General features: G+C 38.6%; 1 protein-coding gene across 1 annotated transcript; it reads left to right on the top strand.

The window, feature by feature from the left end:
• The first annotated feature begins 10547 nt into the window (after positions 1–10547).
• On the top strand, positions 10548–21661 carry LOC105441965 (A-kinase-interacting protein 1-like). The gene is made up of 6 exons (XM_030988451.1): positions 10548–10627; positions 14639–14691; positions 15947–16075; positions 20003–20083; positions 20465–20572; positions 21334–21661. Exons 2-6 carry the CDS (start codon positions 14680–14682, stop codon positions 21478–21480), a joined length of 477 nt encoding a protein of 158 aa, XP_030844311.1. The 5' UTR covers positions 10548–10627; positions 14639–14679; the 3' UTR covers positions 21481–21661.
• The last annotated feature ends 2590 nt before the right edge of the window (positions 21662–24251 follow it).

Genomic DNA, 24251 nt, shown 5'->3' with positions numbered 1-24251 from the left:
GGAAGTTGTTTGAACATTTTGTGAGGGGCAATACAAATATATAAAATAAAAGATGTATACAAATTTTAACACATCAAGATCTATGATAAGATTATTGTACTGTGTGACGCTATATTTCATTTATTATGCTTTGTTATTATTTTGACTGTCATCTACCGCCAAAGAGAACGACTTATTCTAATTTGTTATGTTATATAGACATTCAAAACTTATAATAAACCTTTGAACTTCATTATATATTATAAAAGTGCACCATTCAGAATCATTTATTTGTGTGTCCTATAAATTACAATAAAGAGGGAGGGGGATTCTGCGACAATCAAATCAACTCTACTGGCAAATAGGTTTGTGTATATAATTGTTTGTATAGCTTACCTGTATAGCCTCTAAGATGGAGAATCCTTTGTTGAAGCTTCGGAACTTCTAAAGACTTCAATACGACAGATTCGAGAAATCAAACAACGATCACTTCAAGTGAATTCCATAAAACGTGTACGTAAATACGTGTCATCATAAATCGGACATACCAATACCACGTTTTCTTCTTTTGTTTCTTTCCAATTATAATAATTCCGATGTTTCGAAAGTTCATAAATGTCCGCAAGTGGTTATTTTTGTGTTCACATATGGTATATAATCCAGAAACGCATTTTATTTATGTTCGTTCAATTAATGTCAACGGAAATTATGACCCACATTCAACGTGATCTTATATACTACAACCAGCGCTACGGTCTCATACTTTCACTTTCACATGATGATCTTGCTGTTTCCTTAGCTATGGGAAGCAGGAAATTCCGCAGGAGATAACAAAATGAACAATTCAAACTGGATTTATTTGATGATAGGGATACCCGTAACGGAAATAAACTCAGACCCTTCAGAAAATAAAAAAATACAATCAAGCAAAACAAGTATTTATCCCATATATAAATTTCAGAAAAAATATCACCAAACAACGACTGAGCGCACACAACTGAATTACCCATAAAACGGGAAGATATAAAAGATCAGGAAAAACGCCCCCTTATACGATTCTATATAGACGGCAATATGAATCTAGTAGGAGATGAATTCCATATAATTATGAAATGTGATGAATATAAAGATTTACGGGTAGATTTTTTTTTTAATTAGCAATTTGGAAGAAAATTGTATTAACTTACATATCATGAGATTAGACAATAAAGATATGATAGATAGTTTCTCTTCGTTCACGAAAAAACATAATTGCAGTAGGTGAGGGGTAACATCAAAATTCTGTGTAACAACAAAATAAAAATAAAATAAAATAGCCTTATTGAATTTGATAAAAGATAAGTGTACAACCCTATTATTTTTTCCGTATTTCTTTTATGTATTCGACCTAAGGGGGTCGCATTTATAGGTACTATTACGTCATAGTTGTAGGCGAAACGATTATCCATTGCATTCCATGTACCTCATTTACCTATTTTGTAAGCATGGGTTATAATTTATCAGAAAATTGCTATATTATGTTTTATATATCTAAATCTTCGGATGCATTATGGTACATTATATTATTTACGTTATGCATTATGTGACATGTTATTACAAGAATAAAAAGATTCGTTTCTACTGTATCTAATTTTCCTTCTGTTTTGCTACACTGCATTGTAAATTGATCTATCAACTTATGATATATATGTTTACAAACAGAATATGGATTAGTTACATTCGTTGTAAATTGATTTATATGTTTATAAACAGATTATCGGTGAACATCAATGAAGTTTGTACGGGGGTAATTTAAGCCTCGTCCATTTCTAAACGAAGAAATACATCGAATGGTTTGTGTTTAAAAAAAGAAAAAGAAAAAGAAGAACAAAAGTATTGATGGGCAGCCTTGTTGATCTGTTTCGATTTCCGGTTCTTAAAGAGAAAGTTCATTGATTTAAAAAACTAACTTTAAAGCTTATCTGTACTAGTTTACAGGAGGGATTAGAGCACTCTGCAAGGTCACTGGACAGGTGGTTATCTCATCAACTCAGCTCTCAAATAACATAAGAAAAACAGGATCATGGGGGACCAATGGTCACCGATTAGGCATTGTTTTCTATACAGAGGGAGCAAGTAGCTACAAGTAGTGCAGTGGGCCTTTAATGTCATTATTGCAAAGGTGACACTTTGATTGGCCAAGGTTATCAAAAGCCAATGCTTCGAAACATTCGAAATAATGATTATTAACACTTACAAAACGCTTGGATACAGCCCCGACATAGCACCTGAAGAGCTCCCCGGTCGTTGCTGAGATTATGACGTCACATCTTGAACATGACGATGTCCCATGACATCTCACACAATTTCAGTGCCTGTTTCATTCATCTTTTCTTCAGTTATTTCTTTTACTTAAATACCCTCAGGCAAAATGTTTAATCTATTGCCTCACTCTAAACCCCGTGCATGGTATTATTTTGATAAAAATGCAAGGATAAAAAAAAAAGGAATCCGTCGCTTGTAAACAAAATAAGACGCCATTGTATTTTCAGCTGCATACATCGCGGCATGTTCGGCGTTTCAAGAGGGAACAAAATGACGTCCATGCTATCATTCCAGATGTTTTTTTAATTTGAAAGTGTGGTTTCTTTGATTCAATTCAATTCAATTTAATTCAATTCATTTAATTTTCCTCTTTCAATCGTTTATATTTACAATGATGGTACATTTTAACATATTCACATATTTATATACATATAGATCAATTTGCACAATACAATACATTACAAAAATAAAAATGAAATTGAAAGGGAAGGAGGGCCGAAAAAAAGCTGAGCTTGTAGGGTGTAAGCCCCCCTGTAAAAGTAATTATTATGAATTATTATTTTATGAGAAAAAACAACAACAATAACAATAACTGATTCAGTAAAACGCAAAACATTGATATCATAAATACATACATCTTTATAAAAAGAAACAATCAAAGTTGCATAAAGTAACACTACAACTTATATTTGATTGGGGAATGCAATAGCCTAGTAACTATTCAGAAGAAAGCTTTTATGTCTCCTTTTAAAAATTTGTATCGAATTACACTGTATATATCATTTGAAAGAGAATTCCACAGTTTTGGACCTGTAAAAACAAATGTTCATTAACTCCTATCCTGTGTATACAAACAAAATAATTTAGTTATCAGAATGGGGGTCATATCCCTTTTTGAATGGTGTAAAATTCCATCACATTTATATACACTAAACTCATTATAATTTGAGAAATAAAAGCATTGCAATTATGTTCATTCTTTATGGGGTGTCGTCTGCTTGGCCAGGGTTGGTTCATAATAATTGCGACGGCATTAAAACATTGTTATTTTCTGGCGAATCTCTCGCATATCCCAGATGCTATATGGAGGTTGTTTTATATGTATTTTTATAAACCACCCGATTATGTAGTTGACCTAAAACTTGCGTGATGGCCATCTGTTAGCTTACCAGTCTCTAGTAATACGCTATTAGCCATATTTGTGATTTTCTAAGAACCCGCACTTTAAAGGAACATAAAGAAGAGAGAAATTAGGAAAGCCAAATTAATTAAGGGTCAAAGAAAAGAAAGGATAGAAGAAATAGAAGAAAAAAAGAAAGAGAGAGAGAGAAAGAAAGAAGAATGACAGGGAAGAAGATGAAGAAGAAAAAAAGAAGTAGAGAACAAAAGAAGAAGAGGATCCGGAGGAGGAGGAAAGGGAGAGGGTGGGTGTTTTACATAGTTACCATGCATAATTATATTGAGAATGCATTAATAACTGTCTGGAATGTAGGCTAGCCAAGCGCGCGTATCGGTAGATCTGGTAGCATATATTGGCACGAGCTTTAGTGGAGTCGATGAATATTCATTAGTCCCTACGTCACAGACGTGCGGCGTGCGTAGTGTGTCATATACACATGTACTAGTACACGAGTACGTTTGTAAGTATTAGAACATGTACGTTGCTCCGGAATGAAGAGAATCGCTATAAAGGACGAATTACTCCGTGAAGCCAAGTACGAACAGAGAATTGAAAGCAACTACACTCCCTAATCTAGCTAGTTTTGTAATAACAAATAGGTATTTTTTTTCATAATAGTTTACTCTTTCGTGGCTTCATACTAAGGAACCTTCAAAAACATGATTTGTAGAAAAAAGAAAACTGAAGAAAAGAAAACATGTGCACCCAGCAGTTCAATGCAGTTCCTACCTACCTAGGCCTACCTAAACCCACCTACAAAATATTACTTGCATGTTGCTTAAATAGTTGACAGCCACAATATTTAGTAAAATAATAGGCGTTTCATGTATTTTAATACTGGTAAGTTGCTCGATATGATTTGATTCGATATATATCTCATTAATGAAACCATCTCAAGGCTATGAGTCTCAAACATATCTTCACCATTAAACCGAGTGCCAGCAGCATTAAACCATGCCCCCAAATTTAGTGATCTTCTTTTGGATATCGAAAACCGAGGTTTCACTGGTTTATTTAGCAAAATGAAAATTGTAATAGTATAATGTTCGAGTACATCACTTTGTATATGATTTGATCCGAGATATATCTCATTAATGAAACCACGCAAAGGCATGCTAGTCTCAAACAAACCATCACCATTAAACCGAGGGCCAACACCATTAACCATGCGCCAAATTTAGTAATCTTCTTTAAAAATTTGTGTATCGAAAGACCGAGGTTTCCCGGGTTTATTTAGAGAATTGGAAATTTGATACTATAATGTTCGATTACATTACTCAGTATATGATTTGATCCGAGATATATCTCATTAATGAAACCATCTAAAGGCATGCTAGTCTCAAACAAACCATCACCATTAAACCGAGGGCCAGCAGCATTAAACCATGCCCCCAAATTTAGTGATCTTCTTTTGGATATCGAAAAACCGAGGTTTCACTGGTTTATTTAGCAAAATGAAAATTGTAATAGTATAATGTTCGAGTACATCACTTTGTATATGATTTGATCCGAGATATATCTCATTAATGAAACCACGCAAAGGCATGCTAGTCTCAAACAAACCATCACCATTAAACCGAGGGCCAACACCATTAAACCATGCGCCAAATTTAGTAATCTTCTTTAAAAATTTGTGTATCGAAAGACCGAGGTTTCCCGGGTTTATTTAGGGGATTGGAAATTTGATACTGGTAAGATGCTCGATAACATCACTAAGTTTGATTTGATTAGACATATATCTCCCTAATGAATCCATCTAAAGGCTATATTAGTCTCAAACAAACCAACACCATTAAACCGAGTGCCAACACCATTAAACCATGCGCCAAATTTAGTAATTTTCTTTTGTGCATCGAAAGACCGAGGTTTCCCGGGTTTATTTAGGAAATGGACTTGAGGGTCGCTATTCATAATGCGGAATGAGAGTCTCTATTTATAATGGTCATTATCATTCATAAAGATGTTGTATTGCCCTTCAGTAGCCAAAAAATTGGGTCGGTCGGGTTTCTTTTCCCTCCCTCTTTGGGCTGATATTTCTCAGTTTTGTAATTATTTTTATTTTGTATTCATTAAACATTTGCGGGGGGGGGGGGGACGCCACGTGACCCCGAATATTTGTAGAATACATTTATTGAAAACATTGAAAACGTACATTTCTGAACCAAAAAAGAAAAAGAAAAAAAGGCGTGCCCCAAATGTGTACGTGAGCCATCATCCCAGTCCCCAGCCCCCCGCCCCTTAATCAGTCCGACCACGCTGCGCCATTCGGCCCACCCTCCACGCAGTATTCCCTTGGTACAAGTATATTACCGACAATTCTCGTCCAATTAGTTCATAGATGGTGTAGCCTGTCTATGTTTCAAGGAGGGAGGGACAGTGGGGATGTGGCAGCGTTGCCATCAAGGGGCTGATCCAGGCGCGGATCCAGGGGAGCCGAGCGGGCCTTGCCCCCCCCCCCCCCCCCCCAAAAAAAAAGAGAGAGAGAGAGAGAGAGAGAGAAGGAAAATAAGGGAAAGGGAAAGAGGAGAGAAAGTTTAAGAAAGAAGAGGCAAAATAAAAGTAAAGGGGGGAGAAGAAGGAGATAGGGGGCGAAAGGGTGTTACCTCCCCCCCCCCCCCCCCATCAAAAAAATTAGAAAGAAGGGAAGGTTAAAAAGAGGAAGAAGGGGGATATCAGTTGCAATTTTTCAGCCAACAAGTTGTGGATCGGGGGAGGGACCACAAGGCTCTTCCCTCTCCCCCCCCCCCCCCCCCGCCCCTGCCAAAAAAAGAGAAGTGAGGTACAGGTAAAGAGGAGAGCTGAAAGGGCACAAAAAGAGGAAGAAAAAAAGAAAAGGGTGAAAAGAAGGGGAGATCAGTTGCGATTAAGCCAACGTGTGGATCGGCGGGGGGGCAAAAGGCCCTTCCCCCCCCCCAAGCAAACCCAAACGAGAGAGAAGGAATGTAAGGGAAAGGGAAAGAGGAGAGAAAGGGAAAGAAAAAAAAAGAGAAAGAAGAAAGGTAGGGGAAATCAGTTGCGATTTTGTCCCGCCAACAAGGTGTAGATCGGGCGGGGGGGGCACTATAAATAAAACATGGTTTATTTCTAATTCGATACCGGTGATTTATAAATGTGTATAAATGACATACTTTTCCGAGAATTTTCCTCACTTTTTAGTAAAGTATACTTTTTAAGGCATCCGTTTGTTGGAAAATGACAAATTCCTAATTTACAGTCAGGCAAGAAATATGATTATTTAGAGGCCTTCATGTCAGAGCCCGCGAAATGGCGGGGCTCGGAGGCCTCGAGCTACCCCACACTTTTTTTGAAAAAGTATATTAAAGAGAATATAGAAAGAAAGGGAGAATGGAAGAAATAATAGTGTCCTGCGAGATTCATTAATAATAAGGTATCAAAATATGCTCATCTGACCGTGATTAAATGCCTAAAACCCCTGAGCCTTCGAAGGCTCTGCCCCCTGAATTCCACCTAGGGCCCTAAGGCGGGCCCTTGGATGCTCATCTTTCGGTAATTTAATGCCTAAAACCTCTGAGCTTCTGGGGGCTTCGCCCCCTGGACCCCACGCCAATAAGTAACCTGCCAGTGTCACAAATAAGATATCAAAATATGTTCATCTGGCCGTAATTAAATGCCTAAAACCGCTGAGTTTCTGGGGCTCCACCCCCTCGACCTCACCAGGCTCCTTAATGCTTATCTGACCGGTATAAAATGTCTTAAACTCCTGAGCTTCTGGGAGCTTCGCCCCCTCGATTCCACGCTAATTAGGGTCATGCCAGTCTCACAAAAAGGTATCAAATATGCTCATCTGACAGTAATTAAACGCCTAAAACCCCTGAGCTTCCGGGACTCTGCCCCTATAACGAATGGCCCTAAGGCGGGCCCCTGAATGCTTATCTGACCGTATTTAAATGCCTAAAACCCCTGAGCTTCCGGGGGCTCTGCCCCTGGACCCCACCTTGGGCACTAAGCCGGGCCCCTAGATGCTCATCTGACCGTCATTACATGCCCATACCCCCTGAGCTTCCGGGGGCTCCGCCCCTTCACCCCCGCCGGGGCTTTGCCCCTAGACCCATCACCAATTTAAGCTACGTTCTACCTGATCGTAAATACTGACTGCTGGTCACCATTACGTTCCAATATTTGGCTCGCATAATTCCAAATTTTGCCCCCCCCCCCCCCTTCTAAGAAATCCTGGATTCGCGCCTGGGCTGATCTATCATCTCCCTAATCCTCAGCAAAGGAAGGAAGCGACAGAGAGTGGAATTTGTTACCGTAAAGCATTATGCGAACGGTGGCGTCCCCTGTACTATTATGTCTTTTTAAAAATATATTTTTCTATTTAGCTTATAATATTATATGGAGACATCTTAATGATCTAGCTAATATTCTCCCGCTCCAGTGATGCCCCCCCCCCTCCTTCGACTGAGAGTCAAACTTGTGGAAATTTGATTTGGTGACAAGACGATATATTTTACAAGAAAACCAATTCAGCCCCCCCCCCCCCCCCCGAAAATAAATATAATTGTCCGACATTTGAATGTCCGAGTCGTCGGTTTAATGGGGTTGGTGTTGGTTTGTTTGAGATTTAATAGCCTTTAGATAGTTTCATTAATGAGATATATATTGATTCAAATCAGACTTAGTGATGTTATCGAGCATCTTACCAGTATTAAATTTCCATTTTCCTAAATAAACCTGTGAAACCTCGGTATTTCGATACACAAAAGAAGTTTACTAAATTTGGCGCATGGTTTAATAGTGTTGGCACTCGGTTAAATGGTGCAGGTTTGTTTGAGACTATAAAGCCTTTAGATGGTTTCATTAATGATTATATCAAATCAAATCATAATACTGACCGCTTTTATCGAACATTATAGTATCAAATTTGCATTTTCCTAAATAAACCCGTGAAACCTCAGTCTTTTGAAATACAAAAGAAGATTACTAAATTTGGCGCATGGTTTAATGGGGTTCGCACTCGGTTAAATGGTGCAGGTTTGTTTGAGACTAAAATAGCCTTTAGATGGTTTCATTAATGAGATATATATCTGATCAAATCATATACTGAGTTATGTAATCGAACATTATAGTATCAAATTTCCATTTTCCTAAATAAACCCGGGGACCTCGGTCTTTCGATACACAAAAGAAGTTTACTAAATTTGGCACATGGTTTAATGGTGTTGGCACTCGGTTTAATGGAGAAGGTTTGTTTGAGACTGGAATCCCTTTGCATGGTTTTATTAATTAGATTATCTCGGATCAAATTATATACCTTGTGATGTAATTGAGCATCTTACCAGTATTAAATTTCCATTTTCCTAAATAAACCCGGGAAACCTCGATCTTTCGATACACAAAAGAAGATTACAAAATTTGGCGCATGGTTTAATGGTGTTGGCACTCGGTTTAATGGTGTTGGTTTGTTTGAGACTAATATAGCCTTTAGATGGATTCATTAATGAGATATATATCTAATAAAATCAGACTTAGTGATGTTATCGAGCATCTTACCAGTATCAAATTTCCAATTCCCTAAATAAACCCGGGAAACCTCGGTTTTTCGATACACAAAAGAAGATTACTAAATTTGGCGCATGGTTTAATGGTGTTGGCACTCGGTTTAATGGTGCAGGTTTGTTTGAGACTATAATAGCCTTTAGATGGTTTCATTTATGAGATATATATCTGATCAAATCATATACTGAGTTATGTCATCGAACATTATAGTATCAAATTTCCATTTTCCTTAATAAACCCGGGGACCTCGGTCTTTTGATACACAAAAGAAGTTTACTAAATTTGGCACATGGTGTTGGCACTCGGTTTAATGGTGATGGTTTGTTTGAGACTGGAATCCCTTTGCATGGTTTTATTAATTAGATTATCTCGGATCAAATTATATACCTTGTGATGTAATTGAGCATCTTACCAGTATTAAATTTCCATTTTCCTAAATAAACCCGGGAAACCTCGATCTTTCGATACACAAAAGAAGATTACAAAATTTGGCGCATGGTTTAATGGTGTTGGCACTCGGTTTAATGGTGTTGGTTTGTTTGAGACTAATATAGTCTTTAGATGGATTCATTAATGAGATATATATCTAATAAAATCAGACTTAGTGATGTTATCGAGCATCTTACCAGTATTAAATTTCCATTTTCCTAAATAAACCGGGAAACCTCGGTCTTTCGATACACAAAAGAAGATTACAAAATTTGGCGCATGGTTTAATGGTGTTGGCACTCGGTTTAATGGTGCAGGTTTGTTTGAGACTATAATAGCCTTTAGATGGTTTCATTAATGAGATATACATCTGATCAAATCATATAATGAGTCATGTAATCGAACATTATAGTATTACAATTTTCATTTTGCTAAATAAACCAGTGAAACCTCGGTTTTTCGATATCCAAAAGAAGATCACTAAATTTGGGGGCATGGTTTAATGCTGCTGGCACTCGGTTTAATGGTGAAGATAATGTTTGAGACTTATAGCCTTTAGATGGTTTCATTAATGAGATATATATCGAATCAAATCATATCGAGCAACTTACCAGTATTAAAATACATGAAACGCCTATTATTTTACTAAATATTGTGGCTGTCAACTATTTAAGCAACATGCAAGTAATATTTTGTAGGTGGGTTTAGGTAGGCCTAGGTAGGTAGGAACTGCATTGAACTGCTGGGTGCACATGTTTTCTTTTCTTCAGTTTTCTTTTTTCTACAAATCATGTTTTTGAAGGTTCCTTAGTATGAAGCCACGAAAGAGTAAACTATTATGAAAAAAAATACCTATTTGTTATTACAAAACTAGCTAGATTAGGGAGTGTAGTTGCTTTCAATTCTCTGTTCGTACTTGGCTTCACGGAGTAATTCGTCCTTTATAGCGATTCTCTTCATTCCGGAGCAACGTACATGTTCTAATACTTACAAACGTACTCGTAGTACATGTGTATATGACACACTACGCACGCCGCACGTCTGTGACGTAGGGACTAATGAATATTCATCGACTCCACTAAAGCTCGTGCCAATATATGCTACCGCGCGTATCGACGCTCTGAACACTCTGAACACAACAAAAACAAATAGCTTCATCATCCCATCCAGGCAGGTCAGAGACAGAGTTCAAACTTGACAAAGCATTGTGTTTGGGTAAGAAAAAGATGTGACAATTGTTTTTAAAATGCTGAGATTGGGACAAACAATCATTTAACGGGAATGGAATGGTGACAGGAATGCATTCTATACCCGTATTCACAAGAAAACTTGCATAACATTACGCATTTTTTAGGACTTCAGTCCCATGTGCTGAAAATCATGTCTGATTGTTGTCGAGTTCTTAGAATTACGGATACGGGCGTGTGCACGTGTGTGTTTGCAGGTGTTTGGATTGAGATTGTAAATAAAGATTGTAATGACTGTTCACTGATTACTAAATATAACACTATTTTTATTTTAGATACGAGGAAGCAAGGTTGCAAAGACAATAAAACACATGACGAATTGTATTCCCTTTTCTTTATTATAATTTTATTGAGGTATTCTTCACTAGAAAAGTAGAAAGTATCAAAATACTATTACTAGATCTAGTCTAGTCTAGTCTAGATCTACAGCAAGTGTATTCGGGCAAATAAAATAACCATTAAGATTAAGAATGACATGAAAATTGTGGATATTACTTGGCCAATACTATATGAGATGTACATGTAGACCACATAGGGAGGCCAATGCCCAAATCTAACTTTTTAATTACTAGACACTAATTTGTTTATAATAAAAACAAAGATTAAAAGAAAGTATTTTCTTTCACTAAGAAAATTCACCTATCTGCCAACTCGAGAAGTTCCATCAAATAGGAGATATCCAGCTCTTTTTATCCAGCTTCCTTCTACGCCTATCCATACGTAAGAGCCTTGAAAGAATTATATTTCATGTCGCAAAATTACGTTCATAATTAGACAGGCCCGAGGGGATTGGGCGTGTCATTGCCCGGACAACAAGTTTAAAACTTTGCGCGAAATTCCATTCATCATCAGCGGTTAGCCTTGAATCGGTCGCACACACCGACACAGCTAGGTAATTGCATTGCAAGCCGCAGTCCTGAAATCGAGCCATGGAGGGACAAAACATGAACTGACAGAAAAAAACACGTAGATCTACGTGATTGTAGTCAATATAATCCTAGAAAAGAATTAAAATTAATAAGTAGGCCTACCTTAAGGTGATATTCCAAATCCAATAGTACTTCCTCATGAGTAAAGATCAATCTGACACTGCATTATCAACGATCAAGAAGTTACGAGGTCCAATTAACATCCATCTTGCAGCGAACACAATAGGACAGCAGCATGCATAGCGCATATCCATGCAACGTACGTGTACTAATATTTCTCTCACTCTCTCTCTCTCTCCCTTTCGCTATACGTAACATACACACTCACTAACCATGTATCATACAACACACACCTTCAAATCATGGCTTTCATTTCAATTCTCAATTGGAGTATAGACTGCTCACGTAGACTTTTTTTTTTTTACTGAAATATCTTTTTTAACACTTCTCATACATTACTGCACAACACTCGTATCTAGTGCTGTGAGAATAAGGTACTAGGGTCTATAAATAAGACTGTTTTGCGCACGATCTGACCAGAGCTCAGACATATGTCGCTATACCCTTTATTTTTGGCACGAACAATGACGTCACTGTTCACAGTTTTCCTTCTCATTTTGAGATGGATGTAGCTATAGGGCTCAATCCAACGCAAGATTAACAGAAACATCGTACTCTATCTACTTTTGAATGTTCAGTTTGTAAACATTTGTATTTAAAAAGATATAATCTTTTTTCTTTATATTTTCTAGTTGTTAGAAGTGGCAATTGTGAACATCTGAAATGTTGATCTCTATCAAAAGTTCTTTACTCAAAACGGATCCCATATTTTTAGGATCTACCTTCTGCCAATGAGAAGGTTTTTAGTGAGCAAACCTCTACGTCCTCTAGGAATTTCTTAGGCGGTTGTGCGCGCCCATCATGGTCTTCTGCTGCAACAATTAGTGGATTAAAATACGTCAAAATCTGCAAGATCGTCAACAAATGGTGAAAGACTGTTACAGATCCGTGATTATAGTGTATGTTGTGAAATGTATAATTGTATTTTCTTTTCTTATTTTCATCAATTTTTATTTTTACATCATTTTTTTCCCTCTGCTAATTTTTTGAAGTGGGCGACGAGCGCACAAATCGTAGGTGTAGAAGCCTTATGCCCGGGCATTGGCCTCCCTAACATGAATAAATGCAGCGAATGAAATAAGTTTTCTACAATTATTACAAATAGAAATGACGTCCAAAATCCAATGGCAATGGAAATGATGACTGGCGCTGTCGAAGAACAACGAAAAGGGCTCACGCGATGATGTGGAGGCTTTAAGGCGGAAACACAACTTCATTCTCTGGCTGAAGAGTCGTAAAGAATGCGATGTCTGCGCTGACACTCATGAAGTTGATGATGCTCGAAATGTGGACGAAAAGAGAAGTGAAGTCTGAAGAAGTGCTGCGCTTGGCACTCGAGGAGGAAGCAGTGAATCCCTGATGCATCACAAGCATTGGTCTTGCTTTTCCATCTCTAGTCTCTATAGAATTTACACACAAATGTGTTCGTGCACACAAACAATTTTTGACAAAGATGATAGTCATACATGTTGATTAAAAAAATGAAATTAAGTCTTGTGAATACAAATACTTTAATTAGATTTTTCTCAATTTGTACTCAGGTTTTCATGAATAGTCCATACATGAACATTTAGCTCCTATCGTGGCAATGAAAATGCAAAATAGTATTTATTGAGCAGTTGTCCAGTCAGACAAATACATGTAGTCTTCAAAAAGAAAATCAAACACTCTACCTTCCAGTGGCGGATCCAGGGGGGGAGCCCGGGGGGCCCGGGCCCCCTCCCCTTGAGAAAAAAATCATGTAAAATCACGTGATTTTTACCTTTTTTGGGGTTGGGCCCCCCCCCCCCCCTGGCGCTCAAGGGGGGGGGGGGTGCAAATTGAATTTTTTTTTGAGGATCAAAAAAAAAAAAAATGTGCTCACTACCCCCCCCCCCCACCCCCCACTGAGCGAATTTTTGGCCGGCGCGTTTTTCAAATTTTCGGGAGCAAAAAAAAAAAAAAATTGTGCTCTTTACCCCCCCCCCCCCCCCCCCCCCCCCCCCCCCCCCCACTGAGCGACTTTTCGGCCGGCGCGATTTTCAAATTTTCGGGAGCAAAAAAAAAAAAGTTGGGCCCCCTCCCCTAAGAAATCCTGGATCCGCGCCTGCTACCTTCAAGGTTTCACAAATATTCTAAAAATATTTCAAAGACTTTAAAGGTATGTGTGAGTGTTAATTAAATTACGAAGACAACACATTTTGTTAATAATAATCATAGTAATAATATGTTTGTTTTATTATATAGAGCTCTCACACAATTGGTTTCACTGCGCTCAATACAAGGTATAAAGACCTTGGGAAAATCAGTTAAATACATAATAAATCTTCAAGTGTCTAGAGTGGGTGCTTTCCGGATGATCCGGGGCAGTCGATTCCAGGGGGGGGGGATCAAGGTAGACATTAGACAACCTCCCACTATACTGTCTGCTTGATTAGTATGTTGTGTTTTATGTTGTTGTTGTTAGGCTGACCAATCTAAAAAGATTATTTCTGCCTGGCTGTAAGTAGTTGTTCATCACTGATGATTGGATGGCACCGTTTCTTTTCCTCTTCAGTGGGTATCATCATGTACTGTGCAGCTTCCGATTATTTGATGGTGCGGGCAATAATTTAGGTGTCGACCATGAGCATGACCATGATGATTATGCTATGTTAGATTATCCGTTTGTTTGATTGTTGTTGTTGTTTATTTTTTTAAATGTATTTCTCTTGAAGTGTGGTAATATACATGTAGGGAATCAGCCTTGACAGGCCAATGGCCTTTGTTCATCCCTCACATCCACCACCCTTCATTCACAGTACCATGTCAATGAATTTTTAAATATTTATATTGTTCAGTTTATACTGATTTGTTTGTATATATTCCAATGTGTTTTTAAAGAGATGTGAAATAAATTAAAATTGAATATTATTATTATTTTTGATATTATATCCTGTTATTTTATACAGTTGTGAAATCTCAAGAAACTGCAATCCAGAGCCATCACATAATGAACCACTCAGTGAGTATAATTTATCATTATTATATTCTTTTTCTTTTTGAAGTAGAAGTGAAAAAACTGGGCATACCCACAATAACAAGAACAATTTGTGGAATAATGTGGGCCTCATCGTTGCGCCATGTGTTATTTGATAGTACTCTCTGTCTTTATCTGTGTAAAGCAAAAATCAGGCACATGCAGGCCTGATAAAAACCCAATTTAAATCAGTTTCCTGATTATTATTATAGATTTTTTTTTTTTTTTACCTGATTTTTTTTAAAATTACAATTTTATCCTGATTTTCCTGATTTTCCTGATTTTTCCCTTATTTTCTCTATTCTTCCCTATTATGCTTACTCAAAAAGGGGGAATGTTGTTAGATGCCCTCCCCCCCCCCCCCCCTCCCCCAAATCCTCTTGTTTTTGTTTTACTCAAGTGCTCACTATCACCCCTGCACATGACTTCACTCTCGTCTTCCTGTTCAACAGGAAGCTGAATGCAACATTTAAGGCAGTTCATTTCCACACAGTCTGATCACTCTGATGGTATCTTGGAAAAATGTTATTTTAAAGCCAGCAGTTCTTGCATTCTGAACAACAAACTTGTGGGAATTAATGTCAGAAATTATTAGCAGCGGAGGGGATTTATAATCTCTCTCTCTCTCTCTCTCTTTTTCTCCCTTACTAAGTTCGATTCAGTAATCCATCACTTAAATGCTGTCTCTCTTCCTATTCCTATCTCTCTTTCTTTCTCACGGCAGGCTTGTGACTGGATGTCTTACACACTATGCAACAGGTCTTAGAGAGAACTAGAAGGAGAGAGGTCCCCCCCCCCCCCCCCCTCTCTCTCACTCTCTACTTCTCCTTCTATCTCTGTCCCCCTTCTTTTAATTGGTACTGTAATAATTCACAGGTTGTTGCTTCGTCGTCCCTCCCTTACTGTGTTGGATTCTGTACTAAGTCATATATTGTTTCTCTCCCTATCTCTCTCTCTCTCTCTCTCAGCACAATTATGACTGATGTCGTACACACTATGTAAAGCAAACCACCAAGTACAGCAGGTCTTGAATCTCCTCCACCTAAGAATTACCATGTTTTACTCTGTAATTACTCATATATTGTCTCTCTCCCTATCTCTCTCTCTCTCTCTCCTCTCTCCTCTCTCTCTCTCTCTCTCTCTCTCTCTCTCTCTCTCACTTCCTCTCTCCCCTCTCTCCGTCACTGTGTTTGATTAAGTAATCACAGGTGTATTGTCTCTTTCTCTCTCTCACACACAGCATGCTGAAGACTGGATGTCCTGCACACTGTGCAGAGCGAACCACCAAGGACAACAGGTCTTAGAGAGAGCGAGAAGGAGAGAGGTCACTTGGCCCGAACCTAGAGAACAGGGGACCCCTCCTGTTCAGGTCAGTAATAAAGACTTAAAGAGAAGGTTGAGTACTGGTAAAAAAAAGAAAATTATTTCTCACAGAATCAAACGAAACTTACACTGAATGTTCAAGATTACAAATAAATGACATGTGCCAAACAATTTTGGAAGAAAATGTATACTGGCTGAGTAATGAGCATAGAAAGACAAGGAATCAAGGTAGTACCAACCCCGACACCATGCGTGTTGTCCCATACATAGCTTTCTGTGTATGTGCTTGTTACTTTACCAAGACTCGGTCAAATTTATTATGATTTTGATGACTCCAGAACCTTGCAGTGCACACCAATACTTACATGCTACATGATCAACTGTTTCTGATCCTTTCCACACCTTTTCTTTCACAATGCAATCGCATTACCAGTACTAAAGTTTATCTTTAATTGTATATACACATGTACATGTAGCACCTAATATGAAATATTGTAGAGGTATGGAGGATATAGATAGATATTTGGTTTTATTCAAGTACTGATTAAAAAGTCCGAAGACTAAACAAGTCAGTTAACAATATAAAATGCATAACAAAAATATAACAAGGTAAAAAAACACATGGATGAATTAAATCATTAATAAGTTAAACAAAATATAATAAGTATATAAGTACATAATAATAAGTAAATAAATAAGTATATACAATTACCATAAATAATTATATATAATACGATCATTGCTACAGTGAAAGGACTTGGAATTCAAATTAGAAACAAATTAAAACAGCTTTGGGAGATCATACTATTACCATAAATAATTATATATAATACGATCATTGCTATAGTGAAAGGACTTGGAAAATTAAAAACAAATTAAAACAGCTTTGGGAGATCATACAATTACCATGAATAATTATATATAATGTGATCATTGCTAAAGTGAAAGGACTTGGAATTCAAATTAAAAACAAATTAAAACAGCTTTGGGAGATCAAACAATTACCATAAGTAATTATATATAATGTGATCATTGCTATAGTGAAAGGACTTGGAATTCAAATTAAAAACAAATTAAAACAGCTTTGGGAGATCACATTAATACTAATGCTTGAGATAATCATTATGCAATAATTAATTAACATTTAAAAATTCACAATGGCGAACATATGAGGGCATAACTAAGAAGTTGAATTCAGAAGTTGTATAAAGTAAGGAATGGGAGAAAGCTTGCGTCTTTGAGTTCGTATACGAGGTAATGTCATGTGTGTAGAGTTCCGAAGATTGCGACCTGTGATTGATTTTCTACTTTGTGGCAAGAGATGGCGATGGTCAGGAGAGGTTAAAACTGATTTGGCAAATTTAGTTGCTAGTTCGAGACGCCTATTACTAAGGGATTCTAGTTTTAAAGTTTTGAGGAGTTCACTATATGGCAGTAAATTTGGGTAAACGATTATCCTCAAGGCTCGCTTCTGAATACGTTCGATGGTTTCAGCCTGAGCCTTCGTTATACCAGAAGTCCAAACGGGGGCCGCAAACTCCAGTACCGGTCGAATGTAGAGCTGATAGATTGTCACCAAATCTTGAGTGTTGACCCCATTCCTTTTTAACTTATTGATGATGAACAATCTCCTCGACGCGTTTGATATGATGCGATCGACTTGTTGATCCCACTTGAGGTCATATTGGATGATGACCCCGAGCAACTTAATCGCGGAAACAATCTCCAGGCTAGCTGAGTCGATGAGCAGATCAGGAGGATGCTGTGGAGTTCGGAGAAAGGAAACTTGCATAGCCTTGCACTTAGTGGCATTCGGGATAACATCATTTTCCTGACACCAACTAGTAAGGCAATCGACATGAGACTGTAATTGGGACGGTTGAAATTTGTTAATGACCTCCAACAAAGTTAGGTCATCTACGTACTTCCAGCGGTTCTCAGTCATCTGTGCAGCATCGTTAGCTAATACCAAAAAAAGTATCGGGCCCAAACGTGTTCCCTGTGGCACTCCACAAGTGATGGATCTCTCCTGGGAGGTTGTTCCATGGTAGCGGACAGTTTGCGTTCTCTGAGACAAAAAGCTACATAAAGTAGGGATGATAGAGCGATCTACTCCTAACCCAATCAGCTTCTGGATCACAATCGCGTGATTAACGTGGTCAAACGCCTTACTGAAGTCTATTGTGCACAGATTAGCGAAGGTTCCAGAGGTGTCGATACCTGTATGGATGGTGTCCAACAGGCTGACGAGGCAATGCACAATCGAAGTACCGCGTCTGTTACCAAACTGCTTGGGGTCGATTTTGTCCTTGATGTCGTACAATATCCAATCAGCAAGGAACCCTTCGAAGATGCGAGATATTATAGGGGTAATCGAGATGGGACGTAGCTGGTCAAAACTAGTCACTGGTGATACCTTCGGTACTGCACACACAGAAGCAGTTTTCCAAATATTAGGAAAACAACCCTCTCTTAGACAGCAATTAAAAATGTGGGTTAAGGGCTCGGACAGCTCAAAGGCAAACTCCTTCAAAAGACGTGAAGGGCATTCGCCTGGATGACAGGCCTTCGATGTGTTGATACGGCTAAGTTTGTGGTATACTTGATGTCGCAGGATCGTCGGAGGCGGTGATGCTGCAGGTAAGTATGCCGGCATAGCAAACGGGTCGAGTGGAGGCAATGTACAACAGATGTTAGCGAAATGTGTATTCAGATCATTAGCTATTTCGTTATCAGATTTGTCGTCGGATGAGAGGCAAAGTGATTTTTTGCAAAGGCCGGCTAAATTGCGGATTTGTTGATGCCATTTACCGGGCTCCACTCTTTTCAGATGGTGCACCTTGCGAGCATAGAAATTGTCCTTAGCATCTTTTATCTCTCTCTGGACAAGGTTTCTCTGCGCGTTGTAGGTTGCTGAGCCGGTTCTGTAGCTAGTATTACGCTTAATGATGGCTTTGCGAATGCGATCATTAATCCATTCTTTGTCGTTAGGGCGTCGTTTCACAGTGACAATTTCGAAAAATTGCCTGTACTTGATGTTGAGTAGTTCGTGGAAATCGGCAGCCAGGGCGTTAGCATCAGATTCTCGAAGCGTAGACCAATCCATCAGCGTAATCCATTGGCCAAACGCACGTACAGATGAGTCCCGGAAAGGTCGAAATGATATGTTGAACGACTTTCTAGGAGGGACTTCTGAAAGTGGCCGGTATGTGATTACGCAATGGTCGCTAGACGATATCGGTGCCGAGATGACAGGATCATTGTATACATCAGCCATGTCCGTTAGGATCTTGTCAAGAGTAGCAGTGCCCCGGGTTGGTTCAGTAACCACCTGGGATAGCAGGGTCTGGTGCTCAATATCATCGGTAGCAAGGTCATTGAAGTCGCCCATGATGACTATTGTAGCACTGTCTGACTGAAGCCGGATGTTGTCGACGGCGGCGATGATATAATCACTCATCTCTCCTCTGGAAGGTGAACGTGGAGGTCTAGTGGATACATCACTGCACTGAGGATCACAGGGTTCACGCCCCACGGTCATGAGTCCCGCCTTGGCACTAATGTCCTTCAGCAAGACATTAGGGACTTAGATTCGCATGAAGAAAATGGGGATTGCTACGATCGACGTCCTTTTAATGCACTGCCTTGAATGGAGGTCACACGTATCAGTCCACGCAAATCTAAAAGTCCCTATCAATCAACATTTGCCACTCTCCACCCAGGTGATGAAAATGGGTACCCTGTAGGAAAAAATTCCCCTAATTCTCGGCTAATGTCGAGGTAATAATAGTACCGGGCTTAGAAACATTGGCATCGACCGCTATAAAAATGTTACTATCATTATCATTATTAATCGGTTGTCTTTACATTATGTTTTTGTAGATATTGCTGTTGTTGCTTTTCTATTTTGTTTGTATTTATTAATATTATTCTTTTTTTAAATCTCCATTTTTCATTGTTGCAATTTCTCCAGGATGCTCTGACTTACACCACTATAAATGAAGCCTTTGGCAGCATCCTGCAGTATATGACTTCAAGCAGCAGACAATGTAGGGTAAGTTTTGTACTTTTAGATGGGAATCCATGACCCTTCTTACAATATGTTACACTTTGATTTAGTTTTTTTTTGTTATGCTATGCTAAGAAAGCATGTGTATGCTTGTTAGTAAGCAACCTGTATTTTTGTTCAATACAAGATGCAAAACATGAACAATAGCATCAGCAAACTTCATACATAATGTGCTGAAACAGCAGACTCTCACAGAGAGCCTTGATGGGCCAATCTAGTGGTTCACTGCATCACAGAATGACTAAATCACAAAACAGGCAATACAAAGGAACAAACTAATACCATTGTGAACGATTTCTCTCACGTTTTTATAAATCCTCATGTATTACCTCTGTAACATCTAACTTGTGTCATTCATTTTGACAGAGATACTACTCCAGCATTCCAGCGTCTACCCATAATGCACTGGACAAGCGGCATTGTGGGAGATTTCATGCTCCGAGATACACAGAGCCCCGGAAGACGACACACCCTGTAAGTGGACTTTCCCATTCCTAACGTAATGGCTTACAATATCATCATGAGTTTGTTTGGAATGAAATCAATAGGGTGGATTCACTATAAACAGTGCCCCCACTGGCATGCCATGAGAGGTTTTTATATATATTTAAACCGGTGCAGCGCAGCAAAACGCAAGCCACCGATCAAATTGACCAAAGTGATCCAAACTGTTTAAATTAATTCATTGAGATTGACATGTCCTGATATCAGTGGACTTTTCTGTATTGAATTTGGATTTTGAAAATTCCATCCAATTGATTCTGACTCAAATTTGGCCTGATTTTGGTAAAAATCAATACACATTTGCATTTTGGGCCAAAAAGTTACCAAAATTACTCCAAAATTCTTGTTGAGGGTGGTCAATTTGTCTATATTTTCAAGCATCAGGACAACTTCTCACAAAGAAAAAGCCCATCTAATCTCCTTAGATGATAATAATGATTGGAAAACTTTCCCCTGACCAAAGATGGCTGTAATGGGTTGGGCGAACTTGAAAAAGTCACCAAATTGGCAAAAATGTAGGTTCAGTAAGACAAATTTTTAAGCATTCAACATGGACAAATATGGATAATGTTAGGCCTCGGCCACAAATTCCATTATGAACACCGTAAGAATGATTATCAGACAATGGAAATTTGGGTAGACGATGGAAAAACGGAGATTCGTACGAAATTATCGTTCGTACAAACCTTTGTGACCGTAGCATTATTTTTCTCTTTTTCTTTTTTTTCCAGCTGCAGAAAACAGAAGATGTTCACATCCAAGTCCAGCCTGGGACATACGCCGTGACGGCCGGAGGCTGGGGCAGGGGCAAAGGTCAACAGACGCACGTCGTCCATGTCAACCAAGGTCAAAGTGTCAACCTTGATTTCACCATGTGACCTCGACTTGGTGAATCCACCAACGGCAGCTGATTGTATAGACTTTTTTTAGAAACTGATTGCGCTGGTGGTTTTATAAACTGATTATAATAATAATATCCCATGTTTATATAGCGCTCAATACATCGATCCAACGATGTGCCTAAGCACTTTACAGATATATTATTACCCCGGTCATCAGAGTCAGGCTTACCCGCACACAATATTGCACATTTTTCACTCCCTGGGGAGCATTCCAGCCAGTTGCCATTTTACAAGCGCACACGTCTTGCTCGTCCAACTATATGAACTTTTGCATCCTACTGGGAGCCAGAAGAAAGCTTGTCTTATCGTCTTCCCCTGTCCCTGTATCTATCTGCGCATGTGATTAACCTAGCTGTGCAGTGTAAGAGGAAGGCTGCCATCTACTGTCGAACATCGTATTTGTGGTAGGGATAATCCTCTATGGAATTGAATTTCAATATGTGTGATACACACCTCTGGCATATAGTGGCGAAAATTAAGTATTGATGTTAATTTTGTAAAAGCTGTTTAAATCATGAATGAAATTCAGCGGTAATGTTTGTTTCACAAATAAGATTAGTAACCCTTATTCCTTCTGTTGTAATCCTATTTTTGCACAAAAGTAATGGTTTCGGACCCCTTAGTTGCAAAAATGTCTGATTTAAGAACAAAGTAGAGAACTTTTATTTGCAATCTTGTTTTCAATTAATCTTTTATCCACGTTTTTATAATCACCTCTATTAAAGTTTCTAGGCAGGAACTTGTTGTACCCTTTGTCAAAATTGAGTGAGTTGGTTCACTTTTGAATATATGTTATTTTAAGGCTACAAATGGCTCTCCATACTTTTTAAGTCAAACTTAGAGTTAAGTTCAACGTAGGATCTTTGTGAAACACCCCCCTGGTCATGCAATATTGTTGAGAAAAAAAGAAACTGGAAGCAATCGGGAAACGCTGACTGTAAGCTTTTGGAATCATGCAAATTATCAGAATTTGACCCAATTGTGCTGAGAGTCCCATGTGCTCATGTACACAAACTTGTAGCCTGAAAGTTCAGTCCAAACATGTCAATTTTTTTCCTGTTATATAGAGTACCGACGCTGTGACATACAAATCTATTTTTAGAATTTTTCAGTGTTTGTCTTCATTTTCCGAAAGAGCATAAAAAATAATGTCCGAATGTTGAAAACCAATTGAATATGTTAAGTATTGGCTGAGATATGACCATCTAAATAAATATAATATGGGAACTCGGTGTTATAGTGCTCTGGTTCCTAATGTTATGAATATGACTGCAGTTGAAGAGTCATCCTCTGCAGTGTTTTTGTTTTCTGTGAAATTCTTCCATCTTCAAATGAAAGGAATGGAAAAGCTTACACCATTTTCAATTTCCTACCTTTCCTAGAACTCACCCTTCTCTTGAATATATATTGGGTAACCTTGTTTGGGATTATTTCCCCTCAGTATTCTGTTTCTTAAAGGTAAAGACCAGTATTGGAAACGCCCACCTCTCAAAAAAATGAAATGGAAGCTCTTATTACCAATCATGTGAAAGAATATGTTTTGATCCGAATTTTGCTGAGAAACCACCTACTTTGATATATTTGGTAAATTATTATATCTATTTGGACCTGATATATTATACAAATAACGCACGGCCCAGAGTGCAATAGCGCTAGCGGTGAATGCAGTACGCGCGAGGTTTCTTTAGATTGGTGCCGCTCTGTGCAACGAGCCGCTTGCGGCGAGTTGACAGTGCGAACCATCTGAAGAAACCGAGCGTTTACTGCATTTACGTTTTGCACAACAGGGTCAAGTGCGTTATTTGTTTTATAAAATAGCGACACAATTAAATAGCAACAAACGAAACTTTAGATCTAATAAGTTAGAGTCTACGAGAGTTCGATCTAGATCTAACTTAGATCTAGAGAGTACAGTTATGTTGGCTCTAAGTTACTTCTAGACTAAGAGTAACCTTGCAGGCTTTAATACCAAAAAGTCAATGGGATTCATTGCCTTGATTAAAAATAAAATCTATACAGTGGGTCTAGAGACGAGTCTACATCAGACAGCTGAAATTCCTGGCTTCATTATAAAATCCAAAAGTCAAAACAGGCCTAAATCCAAGGCAAAAGTAAAATAAAAATTTGCTTTTTAATAATACCCCGCTCTTGCATGCTAGCTAGCTAGAGCTAAGCTACGCGTACGTTGCGCTGGGATCATGGTGGAGCGTACAATATTAGCTACGCCTAGCCTACAATAATTGCAATGCACTCGAGGCCGAGGGAGCGCGTACTACACGTACGCGCGCGCACTGGATCTCCATGGTCACGCGTACGCGCCGTGCAATATAACTTTTTACTGCGCTTTTTCTGCACTCATTTCTGCAAAATCGTGCTTGCATCAAAATTTGTCAATGTCATGTGACGCGTATTGACCAATCACGATGCTTAAAATACTAGAGCCATTTTATAAATACATGTAACGCATGTGTCGCACACGTGTGCGTAGTCCCATATACATCTTTCAGTGTACAGTGCTTGTAACTTCACCAAGACTGGGCCAAATTTCTTATCATTTTGATGATTCCAGAACCTTGCAGTACACACCAACACTAATTATATGCTACATGATCAACCTTTTTTTACAATGCGATCGCATGACCATAACTGGTCTTTATCTTTAAGCCCTCCCTCCCCCCCCCCCCCCCCAATGCTTGCTTTAAGTGACAATGCACTCATGAGACACCATGCATGTGGGCATTGGAATT

This window comes from Strongylocentrotus purpuratus, unplaced genomic scaffold (genome assembly GCF_000002235.5).
Source record: "Strongylocentrotus purpuratus isolate Spur 01 unplaced genomic scaffold, Spur_5.0 spur5_scaffold_17, whole genome shotgun sequence".
Taxonomy (NCBI): Eukaryota; Metazoa; Echinodermata; class Echinoidea; order Camarodonta; family Strongylocentrotidae; genus Strongylocentrotus; species Strongylocentrotus purpuratus.
The sequence above is the reverse complement of the archived record's forward strand: the minus strand, read 5'-3'. Positions and strand labels throughout refer to the sequence as shown.

Coding starts and splice junctions, on each gene's coding strand:
- LOC105441965 (XM_030988451.1), top strand. Junction 16,076..20,002: donor AGGGGACCCCTCCTGTTCAG/GTCAGTAATAAA, acceptor CAATTTCTCCAG/GATGCTCTGACTTACACCAC. Junction 20,084..20,464: donor CAAGCAGCAGACAATGTAGG/GTAAGTTTTGTA, acceptor TCATTTTGACAG/AGATACTACTCCAGCATTCC.